This window comes from Rhinatrema bivittatum, chromosome 3 (assembly GCF_901001135.1).
Source record: "Rhinatrema bivittatum chromosome 3, aRhiBiv1.1, whole genome shotgun sequence".
Lineage (NCBI taxonomy): Eukaryota > Metazoa > Chordata > Amphibia > Gymnophiona > Rhinatrematidae > Rhinatrema > Rhinatrema bivittatum.
In genome coordinates this window covers 486,683,187-486,702,221 of record NC_042617.1, presented here as the reverse complement: position 1 = coordinate 486,702,221, position 19,035 = coordinate 486,683,187, and the positions used below count along the sequence as shown (strand labels likewise).

The 19,035-nt window shown below is 45.4% G+C and overlaps 1 protein-coding gene across 1 annotated transcript in view; it reads right to left on the bottom strand.

The window, feature by feature from the left end:
• The window catches only part of PLA2G7 (phospholipase A2 group VII), a 121,321-nt gene that overhangs the window by 15,977 nt on the left and 86,309 nt on the right, over nt 1-19,035 (bottom strand). The window contains exons 7-8 of the mRNA XM_029596058.1: nt 15,270-15,383; nt 11,433-11,524 (exon numbers count right to left, since the gene is read on the bottom strand). Coding sequence (XP_029451918.1) covers nt 11,433-11,524; nt 15,270-15,383 — 206 coding nt within the window. The remainder of the gene's footprint in view (nt 1-11,432; nt 11,525-15,269; nt 15,384-19,035) is intronic.

The window sequence follows — 19,035 nt, the reverse complement described above, 5'->3', positions numbered from 1 at the left end:
AGACCAGGCTGAGCAATGTCTTTCTGATCACAGAGACAGGCTGAGCAATGGATTGGTGAATTACAGGCCCAACAAGCTAATTTGATGGAGAGACTTGAGGACCAGGAAAACCGCAATAATTTGAAAATTATTGGGCTACCTGAATCCTTAAAGGAAGAGGCGCTATACGACTTTGTTGAGCGCTGGCTCCCTGAGCATTTGAACTTAACCTTCTCTGATGATCGCCTTTGATATGAACGCATACATCGCGTGGATCTGCCGCAGGACAGCTCTCTTTGGCCCTGGCCAGTGATGGCCCGCATACTAAATTGGACTCACAAGACCCAGTTACTGTGAGCCTTTCGTCAATAAACAGTTGATTTTCAGGGCCACCGTATTTTTATGCTTCCACTGCGGCCCAACGCCGAGAAATGACCCCTGCCTGTTCGGAGCTTCATAAGAGGGGGATTCACTTCGCCCTACTATATCCAGCTACTACTAAGGAACAGGCTACAACTTTCATAGCTTCTCTGCCCATGGCAAGCGCAAACTGAGTCTGGACAATATACTTGATACTTGGCTTTCACTTCTCTTTAGTTTGATCAGCGTAGCGAATAATGCTGGACTGCTCTTGGGTAGTGGAGATTTAAACTGGTTGGGTCCTGTGTTTTTGGCAGCGCTGCTCCTGCATGGAACCTAAAACCTGAAGGACCTCGTGCGGTGCTGCCACCAGTTTATCTGTTTAAGGGGGCCTTGTTTAAGTTTTTTTGTTAACATGGATCTATTTGGGGGAGAGGGGACCTGGGGAGGGTCACCCAGCACAGACTGATATGAGGGGTCTGTGTGTGGGATGGCCTTGTGCCCCTAGGAGCAATTTGGGGATGTTTGTGTTTCAGTATGTATTAGGGATGTGAATCGTGTCCTCGATCGTCTTAACGATCGATTTCGGCTGGGAGGGGGAGGGAATCGTATTGTTGCCGTTTGGGGGGGTAAAATATCGTGAAAAATCGTGAAAAATCTAAAAATCGCAAAACCGGCACATTAAAACCCCCTAAAACCCACCCCCGACCCTTTAAATTAAATCCCCCACCCTCCCGAACCCCCCCCAAATGAGTTAAATAACCTGCGGGTCCAGCGGCGGTCCAGAACGGCAGCGGTCCGGAACGGGCTCCTGCTCCTGAATCTTGTTGTCTTCAGCCGGCGCCATTTTCCAAAATGGCGCCGAAAAATGGCGGCGGCCATAGACGAACACGATTGGACGGCAGGAGGTCCTTCCGGACCCCCGCTGGACTTTTGGCAAGTCTCGTGGGGGTCAGGAGGCCCCCCACAAGCTGGCCAAAAGTTCCTGGAGGTCCAGCGGGGGTCAGGGAGCGATTTCCCGCCGCGAATCGTTTTCGTACGGAAAATGGCGCCGGCAGGAGATCGACTGCAGGAGGTCGTTCAGCGAGGGTTCCGGCGCCTCGCTGAACGACCTCCTGCAGTCGATCTCCTGCCGGCGCCATTTTCCGTACGAAAACGATTCGCGGCGGGAAATCGCTCCCTGACCCCCGCTGGACCTCCAGGAACTTTTGGCCAGCTTGTGGGGGGCCTCCTGACCCCCACGAGACTTGCCAAAAGTCCAGCGGGGGTCCGGAAGGACCTCCTGCCGTCCAATCGTGTTCGTCTATGGCCGCCGCCATTTTTCGGCGCCATTTTGGAAAATGGCGCCGGCTGAAGACAACAAGATTCAGGAGCAGGAGCCCGTTCCGGACCGCTGCCGTTCCGGACCGCCGCTGGACCCGCAGGTTATTTAACTCATTTGGGGGGGGTTCGGGAGGGTGGGGGATTTAATTTAAAGGGTCGGGGGTGGGTTTTAGGGGGTTTTAGTGTGCCGGCTCACGATTCTAACGATTTATAACGATAAATCGTTAGAATCTCTATTGTATTGTGTTCCATAACGGTTTAAGACGATATTAAAATTATCGGACGATAATTTTAATCGTCCTAAAACGATTCACATCCCTAGTATGTATGGTGGATGAGTGCAACATTGGATGGACATAGCTGTATGTGGGGTGGGGGGATTCATGAGAATAAACATGGGGAGGGGAGACCTAGTGTGGGGGCCTGTATCAAGTGGCAATGGAGTGGAGAATCAAAGATATTTCTCATCTTGGAGTCTAGGCTGGGAGGCCCTGGGATTGTTGGTATGCGCATATATGCAGAAGCCCCTTTGTGGGCTTCATTCACTCTCTCCTATTTTATAGATATCAATGGTGAAAGTTAAGATTTCGTCCCTGAATGCAGATGGATTACATTCTCCTATTAAGCGAAGTAAAGTATTAACTATGTTCCGCTGCCTACGATCTGATATAGTTTTCTTACAGGAAACCCATCTGACAGATAGCGAACAACCGAAGTTGAGGAGGGATTGGGTGGGCCGATGTGCGTTCTCAATCCTTTACTTCATGGAAGCGGGAGGTGGCCATCTTAATTCACAAACAACTCCCTTTTCAGGAAGACCGGGTATGGCAAGATCCCGAGGGCCGTTATGTAATCATGGCAGGCACATTATTTGGACAGAAACTGGCTTTTTGTAACTTATGTGCTCCTAACGTATACTCTCATGCCTTCTTTACTGATATAGAGAACAGACTGTTCGCCCTTGACGATTATCGTTTGGTGGTGGCCGGGGACTTTAATACAGAGCTAGACAAATCCATTGACTACAAGCCCCTAAATCTGTGAATGCCAGAGACCAACAGTTGGGAGTCAGTTTTGTTCAGCAAGAGCTGAAACTCCTAGATGTTTAGAGATTGTTATACCCGGGGGAACAGGACTACACTTTCTATTCACACCCGTATCAAACTTACTCTCATTTGGACTATATTCTGATCTCTGATTCATTATTCCTAAGACTAGAACAAGCCACTATCGGTACTATATCAATATCTGACCATGCTCCTGTTTCTATGCGGTTGGAGGACGGACACGTAGCACATTCCCTGTTCTCATGGCACATGTGCCCTGATCTTTTTCATGACAAGGATTTCCATACTTCCATACATATGTGGCGAAATTGAATCGGATCCGCAATCAAGAAATCTTGTGCCTTCCTCAGGCCCTTAAATCATTCCAGCTGCAACATGTGCACAATATGTCAGACTTTGTGCGCTGTCAGGTGGGCCATGCCCGTACCACCTTAAACTTTTTCTTACACCAGCAGGCCTCAAAGTTCTTACGCTATTATCAATATCAGTTGTACAAACATGGTAATCATCCTGGTAAACTATTAGTTAACTTTGTCTGGACCAGACAGACAATCGAGGTCCACTATTACAGGCATACGAGATAGAGAAGGAAATTACTGTACCTTGCAATTGGATATCTCCTCTCACATTTTAGAATATTATAGTGCTCTCTACAGCCCCAAACCCCATAATGTTGCCCTCTCAGATACATTTTTCCAAAATATTCCCTGGCCCTCACTCTCTACTGCACAGTCTGCTCTCATGAATGCCACGATTACAGATGGGGAAGTTTATTCAGCCATACAGGGATTGACCCTGGGGAAGGCTGCGGGACAAAATGGGCTGGGGACTGAATTCTACCGCATATTAAAATTCTCAGTCCTTCCCACATTGACTTCTTTTTATAATGATTTGATCACCATAAAACGGGTGCCTTTTGCTATGAATCAGTTGATGACAGTAGTATTAATTAAGAAGGGCAAAGACTCACTCGATGTGACAGCGTACCACCCTATATCTCTTATCAATGTTGACAAAGATTTTCGCTGCCATTCTGGCGGCTAGGCTTAACTCGGCACTCCCCAATTTGATTCGTGCACATCAAACAGGATTTGTAAGAGGTCGACGGGGTGAGAAATGTTAGTCGCCTGATTGCGGATCTAACTTATTAAACTACAGAAAAGGCGCTGATTTGGAGCCTTGACGCTGAAAAGGCGTTAGACTCTATCTCTTGGGAATATCTATTTTGGTCCTTGCGACAATATGGATTTAGTGATAAGTTCATGGGCTGGCTGGAGGCGCTCTATAATACCCCTAGTGCGCGAATACTTATTAACGGAGCCCGTACGGACTCGTTCTCTCTCCACTGTGGGGTGCGCCAAGGGTGCACCCCACAGTGCACCCTTGGCGCATCAAGCTTGATGGACCCTTGGTCCATCAAGCCCAGCATCCTGTTGGAAACAGGATGCTGGGCTTGATGGACCCTTGGTCTGACCCAGTATGGCATGTTCTTATATTCTTATGTTCTTATCCCCATTGTTTGTCCTGGCAATTGAGCCTTTAGCAACCCACCTACGCAGTGAGTGAGATTTCTGGGGTTTGAGCATTGGGGGACATCAGTTTAAATTAGCTATGTTTGCTGATGACATCTTGCTCTTTGTGGGTCGCCCTCGTGTGAGCGTACCTATAATTATTCAGATGTTTACTTATTTTAGGGACATAGCAGGCCTTAAGATAAACTTTACAAAGTCAGAAACATTAGCCCTTGACCCATGCCTGCAGCACATTTGTGGCGACACTTTCCCGTTTACATGGGCCTCGGACAAACTCGAATACCTGGAGGCTTGGATCCCCAGGGAGCTAAAGGGGTTATATGCGTTGAACATTAAGGAGGTGTTGGCCTCTCTAAAATCTCAGATGGCAGCCTGGCAGTTCCTCCCATTGTCTCTTTTTGGACTTTGTGCATTGGTGAAAATGGTAATTGTCCCCAAAAGTTTATATAAATTGCATGTGCTACCCTGCTGGCTTCAGGCTCATGATTTGAAAACTCTCCAGTCAGCTATTACCCGATTCATTTGGGCCAGGAGACAGGCACAGGTAAAATACGCTATATTGACCAGTTCCAGGGAGCATGGGGGCCTGGGCTTACCAGATTTTCGCTTATATAATGTCACCTGCCAGATGAGATTTGTTGGAGAATGGCTTATAGATTCATATGTGTATTGTGATCCCAATTTACTGAAGGCAATGTCTGCTCCTAGGTCCCCATTGTTCCTGCTGCACGCTAGTCCGGCTTTGCTCAGAACGTTGGAGTTTCCTCGACTCCTCCTTTATCCCTGCATTCAAGCCTGGTGATAAATCCGTGCTGCCCGGGGACTGACGGACATGACTTCTCTCTTGCTCCCCTTTATGGAGAATGCAAACTTTCTACTAGGGCGTGTTTGCAGCTATACTTTCCAACAATGGAAGGGACACGGCATTGCTTTCATATTCCATATGTATGAAGGGGAGACAACTATAGTACATACTTTTATCTCAGTTGCAGATACTTTTCGGATCCCCCGCAAGCATTTTTTTGCTTATCTCCAGGCCAGGCACTATCTGCAGGGATTTCGATGGACGGCTGAGGTTTTTGCTGCTGAATATGTGTTTGCCACCCTTGCTTTTGAGACTGCCTGTGTGAAAAACTTTTACCAGTTGAACATCTTGGGCAAGAACTCTCGTCATTACCCCCACCTTTGGATATCTTATCCTCGTATTTGAATGCTATGATGGGAGGTACATGGACTCCTGTTACTTTGACTGGATGTTTCAAAGCCTTGCATCACCTTATTCCGGACCAAAGTTTGAAGGAATTATAATTTCGAATACTTCATGCTATTTGCGATGACATACGTAGTTTCCAAATGAAACGCGTATCTTCTCTGAGCTGTATTAAGTGCAGGAAAGAGGAGGGCATTTAATCCCACCGGCTGCTGTTTTGTGACACTTTGGCCGGGTTTTGGTCGACGGTGATGGATGTTATCGGTAAATGTATTGCAGTTCCAGTGGCCAAAACAGGGAAGGTTTTACTGCATGGCACCCACTTTCAGCGCTCTTCCCTTGATAGATTTGGGCGATGTGCTGTGCTGTTGGCATATCGAACTATACTGGCCATCTGGGTGGATACTTGACACTTCACTCTACTGGCCTCCTTTCGGTCTCTGGGGTGGGGAGGTAAGGGAAGGCTGCTGAATGTGGCCGACAGAGAGGATGAATGGGAAATCTGGTGGATGGATAGATAGATGACTGAGCCTATACCTGTATGTCAGGCCTACATTTTATATCTGTTTTATACTGATCGTTATTATATGTATATGTTGCTGAGTTTCTTGTATTCAGGATTGGTTGTATAGAGGCTGCGCTGTAGGTTGCGGCACACGGAAAAAGTTAATAAAAATCATTTTGGCAAAAAAAAAAAGAATCCCTTCCCAATCCAGCATCTCTCGAACCGCCACTTGTTTGTCTACAGAACCACAAGGGGAATCTAGAAACAAATTTTGAACCTGCCAAGCAAATTCTAAAGCACAACAGTCTCTTACCACACTGAATAATCTTGGCCCACTCCATGTAAAACTGCACCAGGCGACCCCCTATACTAGGAATGACAGAGTGGACCAGCCTCGCCTCAAAGCGAGGACTTAACTCCTGCTGCGCTACTCCCAGCAGTACCCTGAATGGCCTCCAGGTACCCCGAAAGGACTCCTGGCCCATCACGAAAGGCAGGTAATCTACTTCAAAGCAGGAGACAAACGGCTCTAAAACCCCCAGCCAAACAGCCCAGTCAGAGAGGATAGGAGAAAGTCACTCGCATAGCAGAACTGTGCTACTACCTGAGACTTTTTTCCCCAATTTTATTGAAAACTCCTCCAAAGCTGGAAAAGAGCCAAAAACAGAGGAACCAAAAATAGTGTCCCTCAAAATAAAAATTGTTACCCCAAGTCTAAGCGGCCTCGTGAAGGGGAGGGATCTGGATCCACCAGATTTATACCCCAAGCATACTCAAGGGTCACCAGCCCCCAGCTCATCCACCTCAACCAGACAGGGAAGGACCCACCAGGATCCAAAAACCCTCAGGAGGAAGGCTCAAAAAAACAATAAATTGTCCAGACTACAGCAAAGGAAAATTAGTTTCTTACCTGATAATTTTCGTTCCCGTAGTACCATGGATCAGTCCAGACACCTGGGTTGTGACTCCGCACCAGCAGATGGAGACAGAGCAAAACTTGTCGGGCTTCCCTACATATAGTAAGGTGCCACCCACAGCCCCTCAGTCTTACGTAATGTCAAAGCAAAACTGCAACCATACTAACTAACTAGATTGCCCTAAACAGGGCCGATTCCACAAAATCCCCAGCCGGAACAAAACATCCTGAACCAGAGGCTAACCAATTGAAACAAACTGAACCTGAACAACTGAATCAACAGAGCGGACTCTCCGTTCTTCAGAAAAACTTAGAACATTCAGTATCTTCAGTCCAGGATCTGGGCGGGATCCTGGACTGATCCATGGTACTACAGGAACGAAAATTATCAGGTAAGAAACTAATTTTCCTTTCCCTGTACGTACCCGGATCAGTCCAGACACCTGGGATGTACCAGAGCCACAAACTACGGGTGGGACCCGGAGAGTCCCGCTCGGAGTACTCTCTCTCTCTTTCTTCCTTGAAAATCTTCTTCTTTTTTTTTTTTTTTTAATCTACCAGAACTCAAACAACTAATCCCTGACTATAACAAAAACCCCAGGGATCCCAGAGGCTGTGAGTGACCCTGCACCATCTGCTGGAGACAGAGTAAGACTGAGGGGCTGTGGGTGGCACCTTACTATATGTAGGGAAGCCCGAAAAGTTTTGCTCTGTCGCCATCTGCTGGTGCGGAGTCACAACCCAGGTATCTGGACTGATCCGGGTACGTACAGGGAATGCAGGTTTTGCACCATCTACCATCTGCTGGAGACAGAAATACTGAGGAACTGTAGGTGGCACATGTGGTTAAGCAGCAGTATTGGTAAAACTTTCTCTGTCTCAATCTGCTGGAAGAGAGGCAAAACACAGGAGTCTGGTCGGAGCTGGGTACATACAGGGAACTAATTTTTTATTCAACGTGATGCTTTCCTTCCCTAGAATTGCAAAATTCTAGCTTTGCCAAAGCTAGAAGCTCAGGATGGAACTTTTAGGCACTACTCAAAATATATCAGAAACTTCTAGGAGGCATAGGAGAGGGTGACATTCCTGGAACAGCCTATAAGCAAAAGTGGTATTAATCAAAACAGTGACAGAATTTAAGCATGCTTGGGTCAATGGTAAGAACAGATAAAGAGTTAGTAAAAGAAATGGGAGGTAAGGAAACATACCGTATTTTCCGGCGTATAAGATGACTTTTTAACCCCTGAAAATCTTCTTAAAAGTCGGGGGTAGTCTTATACGCCGGGTATCGCCTTATAGGGCAGCTGTGGCATCCGCGGCTGGCCTTTTCTTCTTCCCGCCCCCTGTCGCGTGCTCCCGGTTTCTCCCGCTGCTCTTCCTTTCCTGCTGCCGTTGCCGCTGGGCTATCGGCAAGTTCAAGCCCAGCGGGAACGGCAGCGGTGCAAAAAAAAAAAAAAAAAAGCTGTGGCGTCCGCGGCTGTCCTTTTCTTCTTCCCGCCCCCTGTCGCGTGCTCCCGGTTTCTCCTGCTGCTCTTCCTTTCCTGCTGCCGTTGCCGCTGGGCTATCAGCACGTTCAAGCCCAGCGGGAACGGCAGCGGTGCAAAAAAAAAAAGCTGTGGCATCCGCGGCTGGCCTTTTCTTCTTCCCGCCCCCCGACCCGGAACAGGAAAGGATACACAGTGCGGTGCGCGGGAAGGAGAAAGCCGTGCCGCATGAAAAAATCGCAGCGGCGACAGCAGCATCGGCCCCCGAGCAATCGAAGCAGCTGATAATAGGGAAATGAGACAGCAGCGTGAGCCTCCCGCGGCCGATGGGATTCTTCTTTCTTGGCCTGCGGGGGCTGGAGGAGGAGGAGACTGCCGCAGCTACTATTTGTTCTTGGGGGGCGGGGGAGGGGAGAGGAAGTGAGTGAGAGAGAGAGAAGCAGCCAGCCTGCCTGTGTGTAAGTGAGAGAATGCATTTGATTGAGAGCATGTGTGTGAGTGAGAGAAACTGGTCAGAGAGCTCATGTGTGTGTATATGTGAGAGACAATGAAAGTGACTGCTCAGAGAGATGACTGATGTGTATGTGAGTGTGAGAGAGAGAAAAAGCATGGAAGTGAGAAATCTGGGTATGTGAGAAAGCATGGGAGTAAGAAGCCTGATTATGTGAGAGAGAGCATGGGGTGGGAGGCCTGTGTGTGCACGCGCATGCATGAGAGAGAGACTGATTGATAAGGTGACGGTGTGTGTGAGAGAAAGAGACTGGTGTGTGTGAATGTGAGAGAAAGAATGTGATTCGGGAAATGAGAAGCCTGTGCACGTGGAGAGCGAGCATGGAAATGAGAGAGAGACTGGTGTGTGTGTGTGTGAGACAGAGAAAGTGATTATGAGAGTGAGAAGCCCGTATATGTACGGTAAGCAGAACACGGGAGTGGGAAGCCTGTGTGTGTGTATGACATGAGACAAACTGTTCAGGAAGGTGTCTGGTGTGTGTGTCAAAGACTGTTTGGGAGATGATTGGTGTGTGAGAGACAGAAACTGGTCATGGGGGCATGACTGGTATGGTGTGTGTGTGTGAGAGAGACATGGGCCTTAAGGAAGAGGACCATAAGTGTAGAGCTTAGCCACTACTGCTGCTTCTGATGTGTGCTACGGAGCTGCTGGAGGGGGTAAGTAAAGGTGGCTTTTTAAGTTTATTTTTCTTGATTGACTGCCATTTTAATTATTTAATATTATGTGATGTGTCTGCTTTTTTGAAATATTTTATTGGTGTTTGGAGAATGTTTAATAGTTTTTATGAGTTTTTAATTGTTGGATGTTATTCTGTTCATAGCTGTTTTGGTTTTTAGGGCCTGATATACGGTATTTGTAGTGTTGCCTTTTCATAGATAGGGTTGCTCCTGTTTGAGTGTAAAATTATTTTTTTTCTTAAAAATATGTATAAAAAAGGGGGGGTCGTCTTATATGCCCAGTCGTCTTATACGCCGGAAAATACGTTTATTCAGGATCAAAACAGAGGAAAACAAAACTGGCTTGCATAAGACACAATCTCCTGCAGTTGGTCAAACTTGTATGGCTGATAGTGAAGAGATATTCCTGTCTACAGCAGTGTGGAGCGGAATAATCAAGCAGATTGGGTGGGCCAGTTGCTCATCATCTGCTATGTTTTCAAGAATAGTGGCACTGGAAATGAGTAGTGAAAGCAAATATTTAAAGTGGACCTTCACTTCAAAGGTCACTACAATCTGAACAGAATGCAGAATTCTGAAAGATTTTTCAGAAGCTGACATTGAACTGGATGGCATTTTGCTTTTGCCTGGCTTGCCTCTCTATACCTGAGCTTCCAGCCTAGTCAGAACTTGGCTAAACACTACTTGCTGCCATTAATGGTGGAGGGGGATCCATAACCGAGACACCATTGGTCTTCAGTCATGGCTTCCTTTCCCGCAATGAGGCCCTGACTCTCTTCCTCCTAGAATCCAACCAATATAGTGAAAGCTCTTGGTAAGGAGCCAAGATTGCAGATCACTCTAGAAATTGGCAATGATGTAGCCCAATTCCCATCTATAGATAGTGTTGTGTGGTAACTGATGCTTCCATGGCACTTCCAGCTCTTACAGGGTCTGGAAAATAGGATGATATTTTCTAATAATGTTCTCTCTTGAAAGGATCATTTTTTGGTGATTTATGTTTTCTAGAGCTAGGATGCTGGGCTTGATGGACCTTTGGTCTGACCCAGCATGACTCTTCCTATATTCTTATAATATATAAAGATTTATTTATTTAACAGTTTTATATACCGAGGTTCTGGTAACAGAGTTACTAATCACTTCGGTTTACATTACAACAGTTACAATGACAGTATAAAGTATAATGTCTTACAATGAAAAAGGTGAATTGAAACTTGGATAATATCTTACAATAAACAAGGAGAATACAATTTATATACAAAATACTTTGAGGAACAGTGTGTATAATCGCTGGGACTGACTTGGCGGGGCCTAAAGCCGACTGTCATGATGTTCACTGGGAGAGTGAGATACTACGAATGGTTTATTAGTGCTGGAAGAAACTATACTAGGGTAATTGGGTTAGGAGAATGCTTGGTTGAACAACCAGGTCTTAAGTCTTTTTTTAAAGGTGGGTGTCGATTGTTCAAGCCTGAGGTCTGGTGGGAGTGAGTTCCAATGTTTAGGGCCAGCGGTGGAAAGAGCTCTTCTAGTGTTTTGAGAGGATGGGCCTGTAGAGTGCCTCTCTGAGCTAGTCTCGTCGGTCGGGAGGTAGTGTGAGGCTGTAATGGGATCGTGAGCTCAAATGGGGTGGTGTTGTGGATACATGTTTTGGTACCTTTCAATTGTATACAGTTGGCCTGAAAAAAATTACAAAGTAGTCATAGGTAGTAAATCAAAGGCTTTCATTTTCAAGTTTTATTGCTTGAAAAATTACAATAAATAATATGCTAAATGCTATGTCCTTTGAGACCACATATTTGAGATCTTTTTTTTTTCTGCTGCTGGAAATTAATTGTAATACCAAAATATTTTATTCTGTTACATACCTGAATCTTGTATCTTTGCTAAGTGACTCAATTGCAGTAGCAGCACCAAATGAGTGTCCCATAATGCATATCCTGCTAATGTCAATGGTGTCCTGAAAAAAAGGGAAATCTGTTACCCTCATGCATGAAAAGTGCCATACATCCAGAATAGATGTCAAAACAATTCCTTCATTAAAATTTAATGCATTGAAGAATCTACTTGAAGCAGTCCAAAAATGTCAAGATTTGCATTGCAGCTGTAGCTTCTGTTTTAGTGACAAGACATCTTGCCATTTTCATATGAAGGTAGAAAAGGCTCTCCTACTGAGAGGGTAACTGGAATACAGTGACAGCCTATAGCGATCCATATTCTTAGGTTGTATCAAACTCTTACTATAGCTTTCTCTCTTCAAACTATTTATTGAAAATGACCTTAAGTTAGCTAACAACCTATAGGCTTCCTTCCATGGTCCTACATGTTACTGCCCTGCATGGCTAGTGCACATGTATGAAAGCTAGGATGTGGTCTAGTAGTAGATATAGTATAAAACTATGGTCAAGAGAACTCCAGGGAAATAAGCTGGAAGCCCTGCCCTGTCATTACTCACTGATCTTAGGGAGTCACTATTTTTTTCCTTGTTGAATTTACACAATTGTATTGGATAGTAAATCAAAGTCGCTTACGTCTAACAGGGATTCGCCAAGGACAGCAGGATATAAATCCTTGCATGTGGGTGAGGTCATGTGACAGAACCTGGTACAGAAGATTTACTCAAAAACTTCTAGATGTTTTCGCATGCTCAGTTGAGCATGTGCCTATGTTGCATGGGCCACCTCAGTTCTTCCACAGCTATTTATTTCAAAATTACGAAGAACAAACTCAAAGGGAGATGGATGGGTTTTGTGAGGACTTACATCCTACTGTCCTCAGACAACTGTTACAGGTCAGCAAGTCTACTTTCTGAAATGGGCCACTGATGCCGCCATGACTTGACACTACGAATCTAGACATGCCCTCCAATATTCAGGCCTGCTTGGGCGTAACAGAAGGCAATGCTATCTGCTAACCAATTAGAAAGGAAGTTTCAGGTCAAATGACATGAAAAGCTGGGTAAACTTTAGAAGGGCTTCAGTCTGAAATGTAAACTATGCAACACTTGTTCACCCTTCTGCTCATGTGGCCTGGGGAAAAATGTTACAAAGACAAATGACTGGTAAAACTGGAAGCCTGATCCTACCTTAGGCAGGAACCTAGGATGTGGGTGCAGAACTACCTTGTCGCTAAAACCTTAGTATAATGTGGATAATTCACTAGGGCCTGGAGCACACTGACTGTGTGTGCCAAAATGACCACCACCAAAACTATACCCTTCCAGCTAGGTACTTCAACTCACAGGAGTCTAGTGGCTCAAAAGGAGTTTTCATCAGCTGGGACTATAACATGCTGAGGTCCCATGACACTGGGAGGTGTCAAATGAAGCAAGCTCCACATAAAGGCTACCCAGAGATGGGTTTACCTTCTATATGATGGTGATAAATGCCAATTGCATTGAGGTGAATCCTGATGGAGTTAGTCTTCAGACCAGACTCTGAAAGATGTAGGAGAGGGATGGCTAACCTGTGGTTCTTTAGTGTGCAAAATGTGGCTCTTGCCTCCTATTCCCATGCCAATTGAGCATCACTACAGAGGATGGCAGAGTAGAGGGATCTTCTCTGTTCTGGAACCCGGAAGGGATAGGCTGGAGTGAAGCATCAGATCACAGAACTTCCAAGACTTGGGGTTCAGCTAGCTGCAAGGGGAGGAGGGAGTCACCTGAAGCTCCAATCAGGCCATTTTTGGTAAGAGAAGGATGCATGCTGAAAGGTGTGATGCAACGGGGTGTGGGGCACGAATGCTTGAAAAAGAGCAGTGAAAGAGGAGCTAAATGCTGTGGAGGACATGAGAAGAGCTGAATATTTTCTCCCTCCCTCTTCCCTGAAGTCAGTAATACAAATTGGACTGTTTGGGATCCTATTCCTCCCCAAGGTCCACACTGCCACATGTTCTGCAACAGATATGAGGGGGGGCCATGTCTAGGGTGGGTGGAGTAAATGAGGAAGAGAAGGTCAAGTTGAATGGCAACTGCATTAAAGCCATGTGCGAGGGGAGATTGTGTGTGAGATAATGTGGGAGGATTGGAGGGATCACAAGAGAACCAATAACTGAGGAAGGAATAGTATGAAAGAAATAGGTGAAAAACAAGGGGATGCAAGAAAGCCAGAGGTGGAGGGAGTGTGTGAAAGAAAGCCAGAGGTGGTGTTGGAGGACATTAAAGAGCCAGATATGGTTTGGGGGTGGGGCAGAGGTGGTGATTAGACAGAGTGTCAATCATGGTGAAGGGGGAGGGAGAATGACAGAGTTGGGTGACAGTCATAGACAGTAAACAGGGGGAGAGAGGGTAACAGGGGTGATGGGGCAGAGGGGGGATAACCAAGCAAGAAGTGGGGATGGGGATGGGATAAGGGGGAAAAATTGAGAGCCAGATATGTGATGGAAGCAGAGTAATGAGAAAGAACAAGAGATGATGATTAGTAGGGAAGAAAGGTTTGAGAGAGAGAGAGATCCCATCTTGTTTTTTTAATTGCTTTTCCTTTGTATTTAAGATCTGAGATCTGTTTTACTTTTTTCTCAGTCTGTTTTAAGTCTTAGTGCTTTGTATTTATTTTTTGTATGTTATATATATTGCTTAGGGCCTAGGCTCAAGCAATTTACAAATACACAGAGGGGGATTGGAGGGCATGTGAGAGCCAAAAAGGTGATGGGGGAAGGTGTGTATAAGAAAGCCAAATAGGTACTGAAAGGGAAGGAGGGAGGGAAGGGGTGAGCAGGTGGAAAAAAAGAGAAGTATTGGGATATTGGTGCAGAACAGGGGGCAGGGGAAGATATTTTGGGGCCATTGAGCTCTCATCATTCATCATTGTTCTTGTGGGGGATCTTATACTGGGACTTCCAAGAGAGACGAGTGGGGACAGGGTGGGACAGAGATAGAGCTTGGTGGGGACAGAGTGGGGGATTAAGAAAGAGACGTGAGAGAACTGAGAGAGACCCCTCTTTCCCCAGTCTCTTAGAATGCACAGGGCCAAAGAGTCTCAGGTTTTTTATTCTTTGTCTCTTGTTGTATGAAAGGATGGCAACTCCTGTACTATTCTATATGGATTGTTTAACCAAATATTCTCTCTCCCTTTCTGCAGGTCTCTCTCAGACAGTATTTTTTTTTTTTTTTTTACACTGGGGCCCAGGGTATTAATACTTCCTTTCCCCCATTTCCTCTTTAACAGTTAGGTAGCCCATATTCCAGAAGAGTAATGACAGACTATGCATTCCCAAATGTAGTTGTGTGTGTGTTTCTGATGATCCTCAACTGTTTAGCGTATCAGGTTCCTAATGGATGCTATTAATTTGTATAAGATTTTCAAACCCTGTACCAGAATTATTTTACAACGCACCCAGACTCTACCAGATAAAGAACAGAGATGCCCAAGTCTAATCAGAAACCTAGCACTACAGTGACATAACTAGAGCTTGTTTGTGCTACCTTACTGGAATAGTTTTTTCTCAACTTTGAATACATGAGGCATGGATGAACAGTTAGATTATTTAACAGTCTTAAGTGAATAGCTGAATTAATTTCCATCTTCTTGAATAATGCAGTCTATGGGAGTACTTTGTAACTCAGTTTGAGACATCTAGGTTTTAAATGAAAATATTATAGTTAGCTTTTACCGAATTATGAGTGGCAGCTCTGCAAGCCTGTCAGGAAAAGTTAAAAAAAAATAAAAATAAAATGAAAGCAAAAATACTTTGACTTCCTATCTCACCTTTAGCACACTCCAGTCAAAGGGTAAGGATAAGACATTGGTCACTGTTTTCCCATTATTAATATCGAGCATGAGATTGAGAGCTTTAGTACATTCCTCTGCTCTCTGATGAACCTAAAAGATGAGTTAGAGAGAAGAACAATGACTAATATTGAGCAGAAGAGAAAAAATACTAATTTACCTGCTGAGGATCTTTTCTGAACACACTAGTGCATCTGCTAGAATAGCCTGCCATCACAGGGTCCATAGCCTCCCAACCATCTGGGCTTCAGTGTGTCTTAACAGGGTAATTTTCAAAGCCATTTAAATGCATAAAACCTGGTTTTAAGTGCATAAGATGCTCTACAGTTGAATTAAGCTAAGTGCACATAAAAGTATGAACATAACGCAGTTCTGCATGTACTAAGGCAGAGCCATAGCCAGGCCATCTGGCACTTATGACCAAGTGAAAAGTACACCCTTACCCTGAGCACTACATGCCTCACCCCACTTTGGAAGACTCTTAAATGTAGAAGGCTTTGATTTTTATTTTGACCCAGCAGTTTCCTCCTGCTTCTTTGGGCTTCCAACTCAACCGGAACCTGTAGAGTGATCCCAGTGCAATGAGCCTTTATTGACAACTACCAGGGATTTTTTTTCTCTTATTTTATAGCCCCTCCCAACTTTAATTACTACAGTCTTGGGCTGGGGGCCATGCACCAGGGCTCCCTTTAGATCCCTGCAATCATGGGTCCCCATTCCAACACTAGGTGTCACCCTTAGGCAAAGATCATGACTCCTTTGTACCTGGGAGTTGCAAATACCACCTCCGCAACATCCCAGCCCTGGCTGACCCACAGTGCAGAAGACCCGATCCAGAGATTAAACCAGGGATCTTCTGCATGGCAGTGCACACTACTTACCAACAGATCCACTACTATTATTATAATTTAAAAGTGTAACCCTTTGGTCTGTATGAGTGTGATCCTTAGCCTCTACTAGAACTGACCATTGACCTCTATCCAACTGATCAGTAAGCTCTGGCTTGTTTATTTCTATTTAATTAAAACATTTGTTAAATGTTTCCTTAAACATTCAAAGCAAGGTACCAATATATAACATAACGTAAATAGTACATAAAATTAGAGATTACAAAACGGTCCAAACTATACAACTAAAAACCTTCTCATCTTCATTTAAGCAATTGTGGTCGAAAAAGGAGTGCGTGCCTTTAAGCCATGATTATGTCGACCACAGACCCTCGATCAATACAGAATAAGTGACCACAAATGCTCTGCTGTACCACTCCAGGAGCCACTCGGCTTCGCTCTCTGGTGTGGCGTAGATCTCCTGCAGGAGACTTACGGAGTACCCTCCCTTTTGAAGAAAGGAGAGAAACCAGTTCCTACGGAGATCCTCCCTGCAGTCATTGACAGAGTGCTGATCGTCAGAGCCATCATCTGTCAGGATATAGCTACACCAACTCTGACACCCCTTCAAGGCATCAGTTCAGCGTAGAACCTTTGGGCCCTCCTGATGTCCCTGGAGCCCAAAGGTAAACTCTTTTCAACGTGACCCACGAGAGCTCCCGCTATCTTGTGGGCCACTACTCAAGAGCCTCGTTCACTCTATTTTCAGCTCCTACTCCCCCGCAGGGATCCTTTCCAGCTCTATGATGGAATTATGAGAGGGTTGGTCCGACTGGGCATCGCTCTTCCCTAGGCTGAACAGGACTGGAAGACCTCCTCTGGGTGCACTGGAGATCTTAACTTTGGTGGGTGATGTATCTTCACTGAATGACCCACTATTGACTGCAGTGCATCCCGCCCCCCCGGGTTTGGCTGCGTTGATGTTCCGGCCGATTAGTGACATCAGGTCCGCCGGCTCTTGTTGAGGGGGCAGTTGGATAGCCAGGCCCGAGTCAGTGATAGCCTCACCGATGCCCGTGTTGCCCCCCTCCCCCCCACCAGGGCCAGCTGCCCCGAGGATAAGCCCCGGGGTCAAGCCTGGCTCCCCACCTTTACCAGGTGTCTCTCCCGAGGGGGTCCCCCCTCCTCTCCCGATGTGTTTGTGTGCGTGCGTGGGGGCTCTGGCACTCAGGGAAGGGGTTGGGCTCTAAGGAGAAAAAAAGTTGGAGAACTAAAGCAGTCACTAATGGAACACAAGCGAGTGAGGGGAAGGGAGTAACACACAACACATGAGGGAAAAAACTGAGAAAGGAAAACCACAAACTTAGGGGGCTGATGCAATATGGTGCGCTGAGCTGAGCGCACTCTTAACGAGCAGTTAGACGCAGGTAAAATAGCTACTAATCACTCCCCTAATGCAATAAGGGGATTAGCGCCTATTTAACGTGTGTCTAACATGGAGTGAATGAAATAGCACTCATCGCATGTGAATGAGCCTATTACTCATTCACTCCCAATGCAAAAAGACAAATGTGCTTCTCAGACGCACATTTATCGCTCAGATAGTAACACCTGCCTGGAGCAGGTGTTAATAAATGAGCGCATTGAAAAGACGTACAGAAAAGCAGAAAAACCTGCTTTTTTGTACTTCTTTTTTAAAGTACAAAAAAAAACCCAAAACTCAGCAGACTGCCAAGTTATGAAGACCGAAGCCAGTAAACTCGGCGCCGGTTTTCATAACCGGCTGTCTGCCAGTCTCTTGGGGAGAGCAGGGAAGGGAGGGAGGTTTGGTGGAGGGAAAGACTAGGCCACTCTGCTAGGCAAGGGAGTCCAGCAAACTTTCTGTCTCAAGTCTTGAAGCACAGCACAGCCCTCAGCTCCCTGTAGCTCTGCAGACACAGATGCACTGTTTAGGAAGTTCACTGGCAAAATCTAAAATGTATGCAAATGAGGGGGGTACCTCTCCCCATTCTTCCACTCTACCCCCAGTCCTCAAGAGTCCAGTCCTGGTCTATGGAAAAGTTTGCAACCCCAATCATGGCACAAACTCTTGGCCTCGGTTCTGGTTGAGCAGGAGAAATCCGCTAGACAAAAAACAAAAAGGTGAAGTGTGTGTATATAGATTTCTGGACTGTTTATTATTGCTTGCTGCCACATATAGAACCTTCTTTGAACAAAATCCAATTTTACAGAATACCCACAAGTCTGATTCTTTGCATTCCTCTCACACACATTCATTGGCTGAGTTACTCTCTTTTGCACAGCAATCTCCTCTGTGCAGTAACAGATAAAGACGCTGTGTTGTGTCTCTCAATGCAACTAACAACGGGTTCCATGCATAAGCAGCAATTGTGGAAACACATCAGTATGTGAGATGGATTAAAAAAAACAAAACAGCCTATAGCTGGCAACACCATAATAAACTTTACATAATTTTTAGAAGCTTAAATTTATGCATGCAGGTACCTCAGAGGTAGCATATTTATAGCATCTGCATGTTAATTTGTAAACGGAAGGATACATGGTGTTATGTTGCAATTACGGTTGAATGGCTGAGGCACAAGGAGATAAAATGACTTGATAAAAGAGCAGAGATTCAGTGGTGGGCCTTGAACGTCTCCCCCTCCTTCTTCTATTTAACAGTTCATATTCTAGCAGGAAGTTCACACCCCTTCCTGATCAATTTCCTTTCTTATAACAACAACCCCTGTAGGTTATATTACTTTCTGTTTCTTACCCTCATAACTCCTTTATTTTAAATAAGACAGACTTCAGATCCTCCACAATATCCTCTTCTTTGGTAACCAAGTACTCCTCTTCATTCTCAGACAGTTCAATCAGTTCTTTTCCCTATGTTTTTCTTGTTGCCAAAAAATATT